The sequence below is a fragment of the Caretta caretta genome, chromosome 10 (assembly GCF_965140235.1).
Source record: "Caretta caretta isolate rCarCar2 chromosome 10, rCarCar1.hap1, whole genome shotgun sequence".
Taxonomy (NCBI): Eukaryota; Metazoa; Chordata; order Testudines; family Cheloniidae; genus Caretta; species Caretta caretta.
Genome location: NC_134215.1, coordinates 50,834,317 through 50,853,374, shown reverse-complemented (window position 1 = coordinate 50,853,374; position 19,058 = coordinate 50,834,317). Strand labels below are relative to the sequence as shown.

The 19,058-nt window shown below is 38.1% G+C and overlaps 1 protein-coding gene across 3 annotated transcripts in view; it reads left to right on the top strand.

The window, feature by feature from the left end:
* Positions 1-10,605, top strand: part of CHRNA5 (cholinergic receptor nicotinic alpha 5 subunit) — a 28,350-nt gene extending 17,745 nt beyond the window's left edge. For all 3 annotated transcript variants that reach the window (XM_048867333.2, XM_075132995.1, XM_075132994.1), the window contains exons 2-6: positions 583-734; positions 1,791-1,835; positions 2,753-2,862; positions 3,930-4,761; positions 9,864-10,605. In XM_048867333.2, the coding sequence (XP_048723290.1) occupies positions 583-734; positions 1,791-1,835; positions 2,753-2,862; positions 3,930-4,761; positions 9,864-10,025 (1,301 nt within the window). In that variant the 3' untranslated portion in view covers positions 10,026-10,605. The remainder of the gene's footprint in view (positions 1-582; positions 735-1,790; positions 1,836-2,752; positions 2,863-3,929; positions 4,762-9,863) is intronic.
* Positions 10,606-19,058: the final 8,453 nt, after the last annotated feature.

Genomic DNA, 19,058 nt, shown 5'->3' with positions numbered 1-19,058 from the left:
AAACACTCTCTGTAGGATTTTTCCAATTACCTGGGGCCTGGATGATTTGTAAAAATGGCACAAGAAAATTTTTTGGTTATGTCTCACTTTTTCCAGTTTCAGAGGAACAGCCGTGTTAGTCTGTATTCGCAAAAAGAAAAGGAGTACTTGTGGCACCTTAGAGACTAACCAATTTATTTGAGCATGAGCTTTCGTGAGCCAAGTGAGCTGTGGCTCACGAAAGCTCATGCTCAAATAAATTGGTTAGTCTCTAAGGTGCCACAAGTACTCCTTTACTTTTTCCAGTGTTACTCATAGATGGTGAGATAAGGATCCACTGTTTTTGGGCTTCAGATTTGGAAAGTATGATGGTGCTAACAAGAGTAATGAATAATAAAATCAGTGAATTTTATCAAGCTAACCCTAGGTGGCTTAACCTCCACCACCCTCACAGACAAAAAGGTGATTAGATGAGAAATAAATTTCTATATGTACATACCTGAATCTATATAATTAAATATCAAATTGTACCAATGTTCATGAAAATGAGTACATTGTATTTCACTATATGTGTACATTAAACATATTTCTTTTGTTGTGTAGGTGTATCAGAACCTTCTTTTATTGCTAAAAGTGAAGATTGTTTGTTTAAACACTTATTTCAAGACTATCAAAAATGGGTTCGCCCAGTCCAACACTTGAATGACACAATAAAAATAAAGTTTGGTCTTGCAATCTCTCAGTTAGTGGATGTGGTATGTATGATAAATAATTTTAAAACTAAAAACTGAGCAAAGCTTTTGGAATAGGGAAGTGCTTATGAAAAATAACTTGATATTCTATTGTTAAATAATTGTGCATATCATATATATATATATATATATTTTCTTTATATAAAATAAATGAAACATTTTAAAAAGAGGCTTATATAGGTAAGGGTGCAATGAGGAGGGAAGCCCCAGAAAGAGAGAGCCTCAGAGAAGTGAAGATGAACGAAGAAAAATAGAGAATTGTCAGAGGCCACAGAGAGAATGATGAAAATAAGTGGTCCTTGGACATATTTTTGTTTTCTGTAAACTTTGTTAACTAAAGCTTTTAGTATTTGTAGAGTTATTGGGTTTTCTATTGTTTAAAATTAATTTCAATGAATAAATACAAAAATATATGTTTTCCAATTATAGCAATCTGTTCTGTTGTTGGTTCTATAAATATAAAATACAGGAAAGTTATTGCACAAAAAAAGAAGAAATAAAGATAATGTCCTTGAAAATGTCAGTTTCATAAAAGAGGAGCTAATCTACTGGCATGGCATAGCTTAGAACATTAAAGATGTCAACTTGATTTTTTTAAATTTACTAATTTAAAAAATGTTTCCTAATTGAGCACCTTTTGAAAAGTATATTCTGAATTTAAACAGAAAAAAAAATCTGTAAAGATTTTTTCTGCTCCCTTAATGGTTTTAAAGAGTATTTTTAATTAGTCATTTCGTTCCTTGATGACTCTGCAGGGAAACAGTAGTACTATACATGAAATGCTGTAAAATATACAAAGTAAATCAATGTTGGATGTGAGGGGGAGGGGAAATTACTTTTTCATTAACTTCTTTTGGTTACTGTAATCGTAGTTGGTGGCTGTAACAATAGTACTTAGAAAAAATAGACAAACGTGATTTTCAAATGGAGTCCTTCTCAATTAATATATTTGTATTGCAATTTATGAGCCTCCTTTGAACAAAACCACAGTTGGTTACCGTGAATAAGCAGTGTAAAATCATTGTTCCCATAAAAACATGCTGTTTAAATTTTTTATAGGATGAGAAAAATCAGTTGATGAAAACAAATGTTTGGCTGAAACAGGTATGTGCAAATGTCAACTGAAGAGTCCACTGAGTGACTAAAATGTAAAGTTATCAATTTATTAGGTGTTTGTGTATTTATAGGATCTTCATTTAAAAGCTATATTAATCTTTATTTTATATAGCATGTTTAATACAAAAGGCACATTACAATGCTTGAAAGAATTAAAAATTCAGTTAAATAATTAAAAAATAAATCTAAAAGCTCTCTCAAAAAACAAAATTTCTAATAAAAGTGACACATTTTAGATACATTTATTAAATGAAGCTACATATATTCAGACATATATTTTGAAATTCCTATAACAAAGCATCCTATTTTTAGTCAGAAACTGTCACAAACACAAGATAGTATAGCTTTGTATAATTGCTTTTAAAAAGTTATTTTAAAATTACACTGTTAAGATATTTTTTATCCTATTTTGATTAACAAAGCTCAGGACTTTTAATTTCATGGCCAGTAATCTATCTGGAGGTCGAGGAGGGGCTTGCTATAAACATCTAGTTGGTTTATTCTGCCCTACGTATAGGTATTAGCTCATAAGCAGGAAGTGCACTCAAGTTATAATAATCACAATCCAGAACTAAACTTTGATGCAGTTATTATCTTTAGACATATTTGTCACTGAGTTACCCTTAAATTGTTACAAAATGTTTCCTCCTTTCATCCCACTTACCATCTTCAGTCCTCTAACTCTTCCCTGCACCTTTATTGACTTTGAGAAAAGTTTAGGGCCCCTGCCCTACCTGCAGTGAACACACGGTTTACTAAATTATATTTGTAGAACTTTCTCAGTTTTCCTCATTCCCAAGTAACTGCCATGTATACTCAGTTGTTTTCAGTGTTGTTGCCGTTGTGTCCCAGGGTATGAGAGAGACAATGTAGATGCGGTAATATCTTTTATCATGTGTTTATAGGAATGGATAGATGTAAAATTAAGGTGGAACCCTGAAGACTATGCTGGAATAACATCTATTCGTGTCCCATCAGAGTCTATCTGGATTCCAGATATTGTGTTGTATGACAAGTAAGATTTTAATCTTATTCTAGAAAATAAATCTACCCCTGCCACGTTGACTGTCCACTCTACACATAGAATGAGGCATGGGTTCTGAAGATAAATAGTCTGTGATCACATAATTAGACTGTATTATAATACATGCACATAAGGTGTCAGAATTAAAAAAGCATGGACTGCCTTACCTTTGGCATTTCCAGACTTCTGAGTGCTTTGCTTTACAATTTTAATGTTTTTTGACATTGCCTTTTTCTATGGAATTTTCTAGGATTTTTTTTTAAATGGTTTAATTCCTTCATATGAAGTGGTTTGCTAGTCAGAAGAAGAACACTATCCTGCACAAACATGCATTCTTTTATGCTAGGGCCCCTGCAGAGTCCTACCTGAATGAGTGCACAGTTCTGAATACAAACTAATAGGCTGAGGCTGTCAATATACATCCTCATATATATATAATACTCAATATACAAATATGTGAAATGAAATTTTACTCACCTTTCTTATAAATCTATGCGGAGAGGTAATAGAACTTGGAGAGACTGAATTTTGAATGAAAGTTTCTGCTCAACTTATATTTGCATACTCAGTGCCCGTAGAACACTGGTTGATTGTTTAGTAAAAACACCTATTGTTGTATTTATAAAACAAAAAAGTTTGGAAGTGCCAAGTGTATTGTTTGTTTTTTGCATGCATAATTAAGTTAAAGTAAAATTGATTTTCACCAGCCCACCAATATGCACATCTGTTAAGCAGGGACGATTCCTATCAAAAGTCAAGTTTTGACCCACTCTCCTGAGGCACTAGACCTGTTCAGAAAAGTTGCACAAATATTGTTATAATGGGAAAAATGTTTTTTCACGCTTTGCTTTTCCTCAGTCAGCTTAAATTAAAAAAAAATAGAGTCCTGATCTGAGGACAAAAGTGCAAAATTTCCACTCAAAAGGTAAAAATCTGAGAGTGATAAGCATCTGAATGACACTTTGGAATGGTAACACTTAATAGGAAACCGTAACTAAAAGCATCTGGTTGTAATGTGTGTAATAACATAGCCAAATGTGCATATTTTTTCCTTTCAGTGCAGATGGTCGCTTTGAAGGAACATCTACAAAAACAGTAGTAAAATATGATGGGACCGTTGCTTGGACTCCCCCAGCAAACTACAAAAGTTCTTGTACCATAGATGTTACATTCTTTCCATTTGACCTTCAAAACTGCTCTATGAAATTTGGTTCCTGGACCTATGATGGCTCACAGGTTGATATTATTCTAGAAGATTATGATGTTGACAAGAGAGATTTCTTTGATAATGGAGAATGGGAAATAGTAACTGCAACAGGGAGCAAAGGGAAGAGAACTGATGGATGCTGCTGGTACCCATTTATTACATATTCATTTGTAATTAGACGGTTGCCTCTTTTTTACACACTGTTTCTCATTATTCCGTGTATAGGACTTTCATTTTTAACTGTCCTTGTCTTTTATCTCCCTTCAAATGAAGGTGAAAAAATTTCTCTCTGCACTTCAGTACTGGTGTCTTTGACTGTCTTTCTTCTTGTTATTGAAGAGATAATACCATCATCTTCTAAAGTTATACCACTTATTGGAGAGTACTTGGTGTTTACTATGATTTTTGTGACATTATCCATTGTGGTAACTGTCTTTGCTATTAATATTCATCATCGTTCCTCTTCTACTCACAATGCTATGGCACCTTGGGTCCGCAAGATATTTCTTCATAAACTTCCAAAGCTACTTTGCATGAGAAGTCATGTAGATAGATACTTTCCTCAGAAAGAAGAAACTAGCAATATCAGTGGATCAGAATCATCGAGGAACACCTTGGAAGCAGCTCTAGATTCTATCCGATACATTACAAGACATATCATGAAGGAGAATGATGTTCGCGAGGTGTGTGTAGTGGTGATGTTGCACTCATTTTTTCAGATTAGAAATTAGAATAGAAATCTAAACAATGGCTTAGAGTACCCGTCTCTGTTCTTATCTACTATAGCAATGACCAATTATTTCCTGAAGTAGCTAGAAATGCTAGCCTTGTTTCTAGATGTCCTGCTTCCGGGAAGCAATAAAAAGACCTTCCAGTAAACAAGTACATTTTTGGATAGACTCCATATGGGTAGTGTACACTTTCTGCAATGGTGATCAAAATCTGTCTCACTCCCTTTTACAGTTAAGCCTGTTGTGGTCTTTCTCAAAATATTTTCTTATAATTATAAATCCCATAGAGATGTTTGGTTAATTACAACTGTAGAGTGAATGAATATTCTAAATCTTATTTGCCTGTAGAGTGCTACTGGACTGTTTCATTATCACATTATTGTTGGGGAGTATGTATTCTTAATTTTAACACATGACAAGATATCTTTGTCATTTTAAATTTAATTGATTTTTATAATTTAAAAGAAAACCACATTAAAGCTGTCTTATGTGCAGTTCAGCAAAAATAGAACTAAACTTAATTTTACAGTCCTAAGTCCAAACCAGAACAATTCTTGTTATGAACTATAATAGTCCTTCTCTAAGTACTACCATAAATTATAGTAGGATTAAATTTAAGTGGTAACCAATGTGTATTTTGGATGAAAGTATGCTAAGGCAGAGCATTTTAAAAGATTTATTTTAATCAATATGTTTAAATCACCAAAAATACATTTCTTAATAGACAGTAATGACAGTAATGACATCAGTTGAATGAATCTTAAATGTGCTGTTTTAGTTTCCCCTTTTTCAAAAACTATTCTTTCTTCTATGACCTAAGAACCATTTTCAGGGCACTATTGACGTGTTTGGAAATGTGAGTGCATCCACTTTGCTGTCTGGCCACATGGGACAATCATGGAGTGTCTTCTGGCAGTGTGGGAGTCTACCAACATTTCTCCATCCAGGGGTGACCGGTTGGGAAAACTGGCCTGCTTGCCTCCTCTCCCATGTCTGGCCTTAGTTGCAAGCTGGCTTATTTGCTTCTGCCCCAGACATTTGCTCTTATGGGAGAGCTACGTGAATAGCTTGGTGCATATGCATTATTATTAATTATTTGTGTTACTGTAGTGCCTAGGAGATGTAGACATAGACCAGAGGCCCATTGTGCTAGGCGCTGTACTGGTATCTTATCTTCATGCATTTTATATATAGTATAGCTGTATGTACAGTATTTCCTATATGTATTATGGCTACAATATGGTTACTGTCAGAACCATAATGTTGTATTTTATGTGTCTGATTCTTCTCTCACTTTCACTGGTGTAAATTTGTTGATTTAGATTTACACTAGAATAAGTGAATGGAGAATTATTTTTCAACTGTGATGTTGCACCAACATATGTTTTTTGCATTGAACTACAAGTGAAGGGGTATTTGTAAGGAAAATATGTGCAGGTGTATTTATGCATCCAGCAACCACACATTCAAATAACTGCATACCTGAATGTGTGCTAGGGGTACAACAGTTGCTCTGGGTCAATTTCCTTTTTATCACCTGCATTCTTTGCCATACTGTGCAATATCTTGATTTTAAATATATATTTATAAATACAGTCTATATAGTGTGAGGGAAAACACTAATAAGAGAGAAAAATCATAATCTAAGGTCTTCATCCTACAATGAGCTTCCCCTAGGTAGGCCCCAGCACCTGCAGGATCAGGGTCTTGGTCTAGTAGCTGGATCACTTGTAAATATTTTACTTATCTTTCAATAAGTGAAGAAAAAACAGAACTAATTTGATTTCTCATTGTGGGTCCAATCCTGTTAACAGTTGCTACAAGTGGAATTTTTGCTACTGTGAATATTGCTATTGAAGTATGCTAGTAAGTGCTACGGTCATACAAATAATAAATAGTAATAAGGCCCAAACCTGAAAACAGTTACTACCTTAGGAAAACACTTCTTCACTGTGGCCAACAGTATCATACCTCTTCAATTTTAAAGATATACATAATGTGTTTAATTTTAATAAAGTATAACAATATAGGAATAATATAGAAATATTAGATTTCACATCTGTCTTCTTTGATTTACCTTAATATAAGGCAATATAAATTTAAATTTTTGGTCTTGCCTTTGAAATTGGACCAGGCGCCAAAAGTTTGTTCAGTTTAGGGTTGTGTGGTGAAGATGACTTGCACAAAGAAATTACAAACATCAGATATGAAAGAAACCAATTTCTGTATAACACCCATACTGAGAGATTTCTGATAATTTCTCAGCTTGAACTATTGGCTAATTGTCCAAAACTTCCAGATTAACCATACTGGACTTTCTCTTTCTCTTTGATATAGCTAGAGAATAATGACAATGTCTTCTGGGAGATAATTTCCATTACTTGTTGGCAAAACTGCTGTTTAAAAATCATGCGGATTAATTTAGTGCTCATCAAAAAAACCTGAGGTATACAAGTTCACACAACTCTGCAAAATGTACCTCTCTCCTAAACTGCAAAACCCATTCTATTCCAGTTATAATCTTCTTGAGAAATGGCTACTGTGGTAGTTTAGTGACATGGACAAATGTCCATTTAAGGCAGGAGTGAAAGTAATAATAAATTATTAACGGTACGGAGGCGGCTCCAGCCCCTGGAAGGGGCGGGGCCTCAGGCAGAAGGGGCGGGGCTGGGAGGGTCAGCCTCCCCCAGCCAGCACATCTGCGCTGCCTGGCCTCTGCCGCCCTGGGCTCCGGCGGTGATTTAAAAGGGCCCGGGGCTCCATCCACTGCTGAGGTAGTGGCAGCAGCAGCCGGGAGCCCCAAGCCCTTTTAAATCACCGACCCTGGGGAAGCTGCCCATTTGCCCCGCCCCCTTCGGCAGCCGGGAGGGGGGGGCAAAAGGGGCAATGACATTAAAGCCTTGTTGCCCCTTTTGCCTCCCCAGTCGGCAGCCCTGCCGGTAGGGTCCCTACCGGCAGGGCTGCCAATGCGGGGGCAGGGGGGAGGGATAGTAACGTTGAAGCGCTGCCTCAGCAGCACTTTGAGGGTCCTTAAAGCTCTGACGAGGTAAAGGACCCTCCTTAAAGTGCTGCCGCAGCAGCGCTTTAATGTTGCTGCCCCTTCCCCATTGGCGGTCCTGCCGGTGTGGACCCTTCTGGTAGGGCCGCCGATGGGGGAGGCAAAAGGGGCAGAGATGTTAAAGCGCTGCCGCAGCAGCACTTTAACATGGACTGCATACGGGCCGGTACCGGCTTCTTACCCGTATGCTGTACCGGCCAGTACCCGCTCACTTTCACCCCTGATTTAAGGCCTCTGCTATTAGACCATCAAACTCATTTCTCATGTATCCTGAACTGGAACTCAAACCTAGATCTCAAGAGATGCATTACCCCTTTGCACCTCTAGATCTTAGTTTTTGTTTCTTCCTCCCAGTAGGAATTGCTTGGACCATGGATTTCCACTCAAATATAAGGGTGGAGTATTCTTCTGGATATCACAGACTAAATGGAAAGTCTTATTTGCTGAGTTATGTTTAGATAGATGGTTGAAGAGTTGATCAAACACAATTCTCTCACTCTTTGGTTTCAGCCCCAAAAAACATTATCTACTAAATGCAAAAACAATTGGCTGATTTAGTTTAAAAAGAGTACAAAATCAAGGCAAAATTATGCTTTTATGGAACTTTGGGGAAAATAGTATTAATTTTTCTAAAATGAAATGCTATCAAAACAATTAAAAATACTATTACTCATCAAAATGTTCACTGTTGTTGCTGAGTCACTCTAAAGTAATAGGTTTCAGAGTAGCAGCCATGTTAGTCTGTATCCGCAAAAAGAACAGGAGTACTTGTGGCACCTTAGAGACTAACTCTAATAAATTTGTTAGTCTGTAAGGTGCCACAAGTACTCCTGTTCTTTCTAAAGTAATAAGGTACTTCAAAAAGACTCTGTAGTCAGCAGATCTTAAAGTTGTTTTAAAAAGGACATCTTTTATTGAATGGTCATTGATAACTATCACATAATTATGTAGGAATAGCCTTTAATTTACCAAACTAACTTATTTCCATGTATCAAATATTAGTATAGCATTCTTAAGTTTGTTTCCATGCTTGGATAACGTCTTACTACAGGGGAACACAGAAAAAGACACTATTACTAACCATGGTAAAAAAAATGTCTTCATTTTTATATTGAAAATTTCCAACCCTGGGTGTCGAATTCTGAGCCTGTCTGATGTAGTTATCTGGCTCTTTTCTGAAGAATGCTTTTATTTAATTTTTTTTTTTTTTTTTTTTTTGGCCCTTATGGTTGCAAAGAAAACCTTACCTAATGGGAATTTATGTTACATTGCCTTTTTCCAAACCTGTAGGCCTACTGCCACAGGTAATTTTAATGACATGTCAACTCTGAAATCTAATAACCACACTTGAAAATGTTTAGTTGTGTGCTTAATTTGCGGGTACCACTACAGCACTTGTGTGCGCAAAATTGATAGACTGCATGTACAAATAACCTCATTAAAAATGGCAAAGAAATGGTAGTCCTGAAAATGCCTTGCACATTTTTTCCCTGATGTGATACTCAATGCAACAATAACTTTACTTACATGTAGGTATAGCTACTACAGAAGAGCCATATTCTACCCTGAATATTCGTACAAGCCTCTGACTGATCTCTGGGAATTGTGCTATAGATTGAAGTTAGCATATTGCCCAAAGGGTCCAGTCCTCTGAGGTGTTGAATACTTTAATCTCCCGGGAAGTTGAAAGTGTTCAGCACCTTGCAGGGTCAGGCCCTGATTCTTTGGCTGTAACTAAAGTATTTTGCCCTCTTCCCAAAATGAGTTTGACACCCTTGCTCTAACTCAAAGTGTAACAATAGAAAGATCTTGAATGTTTATGGAACAGGCATAATAGAAAAATTTATACTATGGGCTTGCTTCTTCAGTCCTTATCCCATTGACATCACAATGTCAATAGGACTTCTGCCTGAATCAGGACTGTAGGATTTGGCCCTGTACTTGTAAATGTTCTAGAATATTGAGTAATTCTTGGGTTTTTGTTTTTGTTTTTTAGGTTGTTGAAGACTGGAAATTTATAGCTCAGGTGCTTGATCGAATGTTTTTATGGACTTTTCTTCTGGCTTCAATAATTGGATCACTTGGGTTGTTTATTCCTGTTATTTATAAATGGGCAAATATAATAGTACCAGTCCACATTGGAAACACACACACATAAAATATTTGTGGGGTACCATTTCTGCTATGAACATGATTCTTAAAAGATACATGGTAGTTCTATGTTCGTGCAAATAGTGTGTATGGCACATTTTTAATAGAATTATAAACTTAGTATAAGGAATCATGCCTATATTTAAGCATGGCATTTTAGGACATGTGCAATACCTACTGCTTAGCTGTTAGCCTACTAATTCATTTTTAAATCTGGACAAAATCAAACACACCTTTTCAAACACTTGCATGTATTGTATTCCCCCCAATCCCCAAAATACAGTACATAGATAACTGCTGAGAACTAGAGGGATTTAAAAAACTTTTTAGATGCTAATTGTTTTAGAATTGGCAAAACACTATATAAACTATACACTGTACTACTGAATGTTAAAAGTGTGAAGATGTTTATGTATTAGAGCATTGTGGTTGGTTACTTAACTTACTATAATGAGCAGAAGAGGATTTTAAGAGGCTAAGTTCTTTTGAGTGTTCTGAAAATTTGAGTTTTTAGAGTAAATTACAAATATTAACCATCTATTCTAATACACTTGGTGTAATATGTAAATTAAAATAATCTATGGTTCTATATTTGTCTTTATTCATACATTTTCAATGAAAAATACTATTAACTTTAAAGACATAGCTCAATTATCAGTTTAAGTTTGGAATTAATACTATTTTGCGCGTCTGTAATTTACCAGATATAAACCTTGCAACAGGTATATAGTATTGTTTCAGATAGGGAAAAAGAGGCAAAGAATTAAATGACTTGTCCAAAGTTGCACATGAGTTCTGAAATAATTCTGATTCCTAGTCCTGTGCTATAACCACAAGACTATACTTCCTCTCTAACATCCTTTGTTTTTCAAAATGACGTTTGTAAACACTTATACAAAACAAGAATTTGAGTCCTGGTTTCTAAAGAAAACTTGCTGAAAGCTGTGTATGCCTTTTTAATTCAAGTTTCACACATTTAATATCCACATTCTTAATAAAATAGTCTCCCTAGATTCTCTTCACTTTTGGACTCACGCATAAATCTGAATTATAAGAATTAAGCTTAGTTGGTATTGGCAACTAAATATATTTGCATAATAAAACAGCTTTTTTAGTTTTTTAATTTTTTAAAATAAAACTCTATTTATTGGACATCTATTCAATGTACAGCCATCTGGTCTGAAGCAAAGTTCTGTCTCTGGATTTAATTTTTTTTTAATGTAATTCATAGATTCCAAAGCCAGAAGGGGCCATTGTGATAGTGTAATCCTGTGGTGGGCAACCTGTGGGCAGCAGGCTGCATGCGGCCCATCAGGGTAATCCACTGGCGGACTGCAAGACAGTTTGTTTACATTGACTGTCCACAGGCACAGCCAGCCGCGGCTCCCAGTGGCTGCGGTTCGCCGTTCCTGGCCAATGGGAGCTGCGGGAAGCGGCACGGGCCACAGGGACATGCTGGCTGTCGCTTCCCTCAGCTCACATTGGCCAGGAACGGCAAACCGTGGTCACTGGAAATTGCAGGCCTCCGTGCCTGCGGATGGTCAACATCAGCAAAATGTCTCACGGCCCACCAGTGGATTACCCTGACGGGCGCCCACAAGCCTCAGGTTGCCCACCACTGGACTAATTTGACTTCCTGTATAACATTGGCCATATAATTTTCCCCAGAATGATACCTAGAGCATATCTTGAAAGAAGTCATCTGATATTGATTTAAAAATTTCCAGTGATGGAAATTTACCATGATCCTTTGTAAATTATTTCACTGATTAATTACCTTCACTGTTTAAAGAAAAGGAGTACTTGTGGCACCTTAGAGACTAACCAATTTATTTGAGCATGAGCTTTCGTGAGCCACAGCTCACTCACGAAAGCTCATGCTCAAATAAATTGGTTAGTCTCTAAGGTGCCACAAGTACTCTTTTTCTTTTTGCGAATACAGACTAACACGGCTGTTCCTCTGAAACCTTCACTGTTTACAAATTTATGCCTTATTTCCAGTCTGAATTTGGCTAGCTTCAACTTCCAGCCATTGGATGTGTTACACTTCTCTGCTAGATTGAAGAGCTTGTTATCAGATATTTGTTCCCTATGCAGGTGTTTCTAGTCTGTAATCAAGTCACCCCTTAACCTTCTCTTTGAGCTAAGTAGATTGAGCTCCTTGAGTCTGTCTCTGTAAGGCATGCTTTCTAATACTTCAATCGTTCTCATGGTTCTTTTCTGAACACGCTCCAATTTTTCAACATGCTTCTTGAATTGTGGATGCTAGAACTGGACACAGTATTCCAACAGCTGTCACAGCAGTGCCAAATGTTAAGTGCTGAGAAATGCACTATAAGGTGGGTAGAAAGCTGGCTAGATTGTCGGGCTCAACGGGTAGTTATCAATGGCTCCATGTCTAGTTGGCAGCCGGTATCAAGTGGAGTGCCCCAAGGGTCAGTCCTGGGGCCGGTTTTGTTCAATATCTTCATAAATGATCTGGAGGATGGTGTGGATTGCACTCTCAGCAAATTTGCGGATGATACTAAACTGGGAGGAGTGGTAGATACGCTGGAGGGGAGGGATAGGATACAGAAGGACCTAGACAAATTGGAGGATTGGGCCAAAAGAAATCTGATGAGGTTCAATAAGGATAAGTGCAGGGTCCTGCACTTAGGACGGAAGAACCCAATGCACCGCTACAGACTAGGGACCGAATGGCTAGGCAGCAGTTCTGCGGAAAAGGACCTAGGGGTGACAGTGGACGAGAAGCTGGATATGAGTCAGCAGTGTGCCCTTGTTGCCAAGAAGGCCAATGGCATTTTGGGATGTATAAGTAGGGGCATAGCGAGCAGATCGAGGGACGTGATCGTTCCCCTCTATTCGACATTGGTGAGGCCTCATCTGGAGTACTGTGTCCAGTTTTGGGCCCCACACTTCAAGAAGGATGTGGATAAATTGGAGAGAGTCCAGCGAAGGGCAACAAAAATGATTAGGGGTCTGGAACACATGAGTTATGAGGAGAGGCTGAGGGAGCTGGGATTGTTTAGCCTGCAGAAGAGAAGAATGAGGGGGGATTTGATAGCTGCTTTCAACTACCTGAAAGGGGGTTCCAAAGAGGATGGCTCTAGACTGTTCTCAATGGTAGCAGATGACGGAATGAGGAGTAATGGTCTCAAGTTGCAGTGGGGGAGGTTTAGATTGGATATTAGGAAAAACTTTTTCACTAAGAGGGTGGTGAAACACTGGAATGCGTTACCTAGGGAGGTGGTAGAATCTCCTTCCTTAGAGGTTTTTAAGGTCAGGCTTGACAAAGCCCTGGCTGGGATGATTTAACTGGGAATTGGTCCTGCTTTGAGCAGGGGGTTGGACTAGATGACCTTCTGGGGTCCCTTCCAACCCTGATATTCTATGATTCTATGATTCTATGTTGCTGCTCCAACAGTGTTGTTACTGGTCTTGGAGCTCTGATGTCAGCTGCATTAGCAGACACTGAAACATGTTAATTCAGCAGACCTTGATGTTATTCATAAGAACGACCACCGGTTTGGTTCAGTGGTGAAGGCACGCGGCTGACAAAGCACGGTACTAGGGTCCCATAGGAGCTACAGGTACACTAATACATGTATGCCTGCAACAGTGGTACCAGCTCAGTCAGCGCACCAGGACACTGCCCCCTAGGCCGGTCAAAGATGCCTCTCCTATGACTTCTTATATACACTGATACAAACAAGTTACGTATTACACTCCATATGTTGTTAGTTACCAGCCCTACACCTTGTACTTGCTAGTTCAAACAAAACACCATTATCCTGTCATCCAATCCTTATCTTACGAGGGGTTGGTGTGTTCCTGTGCCACCTCTTAAGAATGTGTTTATGTAGTTACTTGAGAACTCTGGACATCCTGCACCATCCTCTCAGGTCAGGAATGTGGTTACTTGGTGTTAGCTAATACGTAGGGTGTTGTTATTTTGTCAAGGCCAGGCCTACTCTGGTTCACAGCCTTTGGTTCACACTGTTAGTTATGCCTAGGGCTCTAGCAAGGCCTACACAAAACACAGTAAAATAACCTCTCTACTGTAGGTGATTCATGTGGGGCGGGGGGAAGGGGATGAGTGGGGGAGCGGAAGGGGCAGGGCCACAGCCGGAAGAGAAGGGGTGGGACCAGAGCCTCTTCCTGCCACGCTGCCTAGTGCATCGCAAGTATCAGAGGTAGCCGTGTTAGTCTGTATCCACAAAAACAACAGCGGAGTCTGGTGGCACCTTAAAGACTAACAGATTTATTTGGGCATAAGCTTTCATGGGTAAAAACCCCACTTCCTCAGATGCATGGAGTGAAAATTACAGATACAGGCATAAATATATATTGGCATATGAAGAGAAGAGAGTTACTTTGCAAGTGGAGAACCAATGCTGAAGGCCAATTCAGTCAGGGTGGCTGTGGTCCACTCCCAATAATTGATGAAGAGGTGTCAATACAGACTTCAAAGAGAAACTGCAGAGCTACAATTCATTTGCAAACTTAACACCAATAATTTGGGCTTGAATAGGGACTGGGAGTGGCTGGCTCACTACAAAAGCAATTTTCTCTCTCTTGGTATTGACACCATCCCTCCCCAGCCAGACTCTCACTGCTGGACACAGAACATGCCAAGGTTGGAGGGTGGGGGGTGGGGAAGGACGCTCCAACTCGCTCAGCCGCTGTCCCAGAAGCCAAGCCCGGGAGGCAGCCCACCACCGCTGCCACCAGGTGCTCTCCCAGACAGCTGCTGCGCTGCCCTGGGCAGCATCCAGGAGTGCTTCAGTCCCACTCCCTGCCTGTGTCTGGCTGCCAAGGAGAGCAGCTGAACAGCCAGGAGAGGAGAGGTCATGTGTCCTCCCTTTTAGCTGGTATCCCCCCAGTATGGAGGGCACCCATCATCTACTTGAGCTTCCCCTGTTTATGCCTCCACTGATCAGATTAGCCTTTTTGGCCACAGCGTCTCACTAGGAGCTCATGTTCAGCAGATTATCCATCCTCCTTCCCCCAAATCTTCTTCAGAGATCCTGCTTCCCAGGGTAGAGTTCCCCATCATGTAAGTGTGGCCTGCATTCTTTGTTCCTAGATGTATACATTTACATTGAGCCATATTAAAATGTATATTGTTCCCACGTACCCAGCTTTTATCAAGTGATCCAGATAACTCTGCATCAATGACTTGTCCTTTACACTATTTACCACTCCTCCAATTTTTGTCTTTTGCAAACGTTCAGTGATGATTTTATGTTTTATTCCAGGTTATTGATAAAAATGTTAAATAGCGTAGGGACAAGAACAGATCTGTGCAGTATGCCAGTAGAAACACACCTTCTCAATGATTCCCTGTTTACAACTACATCTAGAGACCTATTAGTTAGCCAGTTTTAAATCCTTTTAATGTGTGCCATGTTAGTTTTATATAGATCAAGTTTTGTAATCATAATGTTGTGTGATTCCAAGACAAACATCTTACAAAAGTCTAAGTCTATTACTTCAACACTATTACCTTTATCAACTGAACGTGTAATTTCATCCAAAAAATATCAAGTTGTTTGACAGGATCTATTTTCCATAAACCCAGGATTGTTGATATTAATTATATTATCCTCTTTTAATTCTATATTAATAGACTCCTGAATCAGCTGCTCCATTATTCTGTGCGGGATCATTTTCAGACTGAAAAGTATATAATTACTGGGGTCATCCAATCTATCCTTTTTAAATACTGGCACAACTTTAGCTTTCTTCCAGTCTTCTGGAGTTTTCCTGAAGTTTCAAGACTTATTAAAAATCAGTATTAATGGTCCATCTAGTTCTTTAAAAACTTTTAGATGCAAGTTTTCTAGACCTGCTGATTTAAAAATGTCTAACTTTAGTAGCTGCTGTTTAACATCCTCCTGTAATACTAATGGAATGGAAAGAGTGTTCTCATATGATATGACTATATCATTTGTTTTTTTCCCAAATATAAAACAGAAATGTTTATTGAACTCTTCTGCCTTTTCTGCGTTATTAATAATGATTCTACCATTTCCATCTAGTAATCGACCAATATCATTGTCAGGATTCTTTTTGTAAACAAAACTGTTGTCCTCAACTCTGCTGTCCATGGATTGCTCCTTGTGTCCCTTTGCTTCCCTTATCAATCTTTCTACAATTCCTAGCTTTTGATTTATATTCATTACTGTTAACTTCCCCTTTCTTCCATTTGTTATATATTATTTTTGTATAGCTCCCTTCACTTCCCCTCTCAATTTCAAGTCAGTTTTTAGCCAGTATGTTCTTCTTCCTCGATTGTGGAATTGTGGCTTTTTGGGCATCTAGTAAAGTGTCCTTAAATGATTCCCAATTATCATTCATATTTTTCTGATTAAATTCATCCAGCTGATTTGGCTCATAATTGTTTTCAGCTTTGTGAAATTGCCCCTTTAAAGCACCAAGTATAAATATTACTGGTCTGGACTTTAATGTGTTTGCACATTATGAGTGTGATCATGTTCTATGATCACTTCCTCTTTATCAGTCAAGATGCTGTCTAATATAGAATTCCCCCGTGGTGGATGCAACACTTCTTGAGTTAGAAAATTATTAGCTATAATATTTAGAAACCCCAAGGATGTTTGAGTACCAGCAGCATGAGATTTCCAGCATTTGTCACTCAAACTGAAGTCCACCATGATCATGCAGCTTTTCCCTCTGCACATTAAAAATAGGTGCAAAAGGAGATGGTAATCCTGTTCCCTCATGTGATTGGGTGGTCTGTAGCAGACACCAACTAATACTCCATCTTGTGCTTTATCTCTTAGGACATTGATCCTTAAGCATTCAAAATCATTTTTCTTCTGAATTATCAATGACTTGGAAACAAAGTAATGCCACTTTTGAGAAAGAGTGCCACTACCTTTCTTCTTTTGCTCACTCAGTTCTTTGTAAGAGGTTATAACCATTGATTGTCACATTCCAATCTTACAACCCTCCCATCAGGTTTCAGTAACACCATCTGGATTGAATTTATGCTCATATTGTGCCCTGGAATCTAAGGTCTCCCTGACTATTCTACACTGCTGTTTTTAACATGAGTATGTCAGACTATAGCAGCACCCCCACATCAAGTTTAATTCAGTAACCAAACAAGAACATTTTAGAGAATATCTTTATTTAATACTTGTTTTAAAAGCTAGAAAAAATATTGATTTTGCTATTTAGCTACTGTCATAAATATAAAGGGAAGGGTAAACACCTTTAAAATCCCTCCTGGCCAGAGGAAAAACCCTTTCACCTGTAAAGGGTTAAGAAGCTAGGATAACCTTGCTGGCACCTGACCAAAATGACCAATGAGGAGACAAGATACTTTCAAAGCTGGAGGGGGGAGAAACAAAGGTTTGCTCTGTCTGTGTGTTGTTTTACCAGGAACAGAGTCTTAGAACTTAGTAAATAATCCCTAGCTAGATATGCCTTAGATTCTGTTTTGTTTAAATAGCTGATAAAATAAGCTGTGCTGAATGGAATGTAGATTCCTGTTTTTGTGTCTTTCTGTAACTTAAGGTTTTGCTTAGAGGGATTCTCTATGTTTTGAATCTGATTACCCTGTAAGGTATTTACCATCCTGATTTTACAGAGGTGATTCTCTTATTTTTTCTTCAATTAAAATTCTTATTTTAAGAACCTGATTGCTTTTTCATTGTTAAGTTCCAAGGGTTTGGGTCTGTGTTCACTTATGCAAATTGATGAGGCTTTTTATCAAGCCTTCCCCAGGAAAGGGGGTGTAGGGTTTGGGGAGGATTTTGGGGGGAAAGACGTTTCCAAGCGGGCTCTTTCCCTGTTATATATTGGTTAGATGCTTGGTGGTGGCAGCAATAAAGTCCAAGGGCAAAAGGTAAAATAGTTTGTACCTTGGGGAAGTTTTAATCTAAGCTGGTAAAAATAAGTTTAGGGGATTTTAATGCAGGTCCCCACATCTGTACCCTAGAGTTCAGAGTGGGGAAGGAACCTTGATAGCTACTGTGAAGAGTTTCATGTAAATTGCAGAGAGGTGTTTCTTTTGTGAAAATTACAACATTCTGTCCTTTGATGTTAATGGTATATGGTAGTGGCTGCAGTGTTGGGGAATTAGATATTTCTCTTTTTGTTTCTATTTGGATCTGGTGTCATGCTGACTTTCATACTGGTTGGAATTACTTCATATTTAGTATTTATAAAAGTTATTTTGTGAACATTTTCAATATAGTTGCTTGTTACTTCACAACACATTTAATCTGTGAAGTAACTTTCTAGGTTGTACAGAGTATATAATTACACTCACAAACAGGAGAAAAAAATGCACATTGCCAGCCTTCAATTTACAGGTACATGTGATTGAAAAGATTCTAACTTATCTCCTTTGTGTATATAGTTATATGTAATCAGACATTAACTTGTCTTACTTTGTTGTTACAGTTCATTTCAAAAGTAGACGTCTAATAAGGTATCTGATTTGACCTGTGGTATGACTCAACTTTTATCTTTCCTAGTATTAAGGTGCTTCAGCACCCTAGTCCATTGCCTGTGAGTGGTGACACAGAACATGTTTTGGATCTCCTCTCACATTCATGTTTTCTTCATTGCTTCTGCTTACAGTTGCAGTGCGCACATTGTTTAGTTACTGTAGTCACGTTGTATGAAAATGAGAGCAACAGTATGGACTGGATACCTGGTTCTAACCTTCTTGCTGCTAATGTTTATTTCCCCTCTTGCTTCAATACAAAAATGAAAATTATGCTGTATTTACAGTTGAGCTGATTGTCAGGTTCTAATACAACAGGGCCCCAATCCTGATTTAAGTAACATTTTTTGTAAAATGGAGAAAAGCTTTCAGTCACTTCCATAATTTTTATGTATTACATAAAGACAAAATCGCTCACACCACAATTATTGGGCTCTACAGTTCATCCTCAAATTGCTGCTCTAAGCATTTTAAAACCAAATAATTTCTAATAGATCCCCCTACTCCTGGGTCTGTGCTTCTGTGAATTACTGGGGGTCTGAGTGCACCAAACAGTAG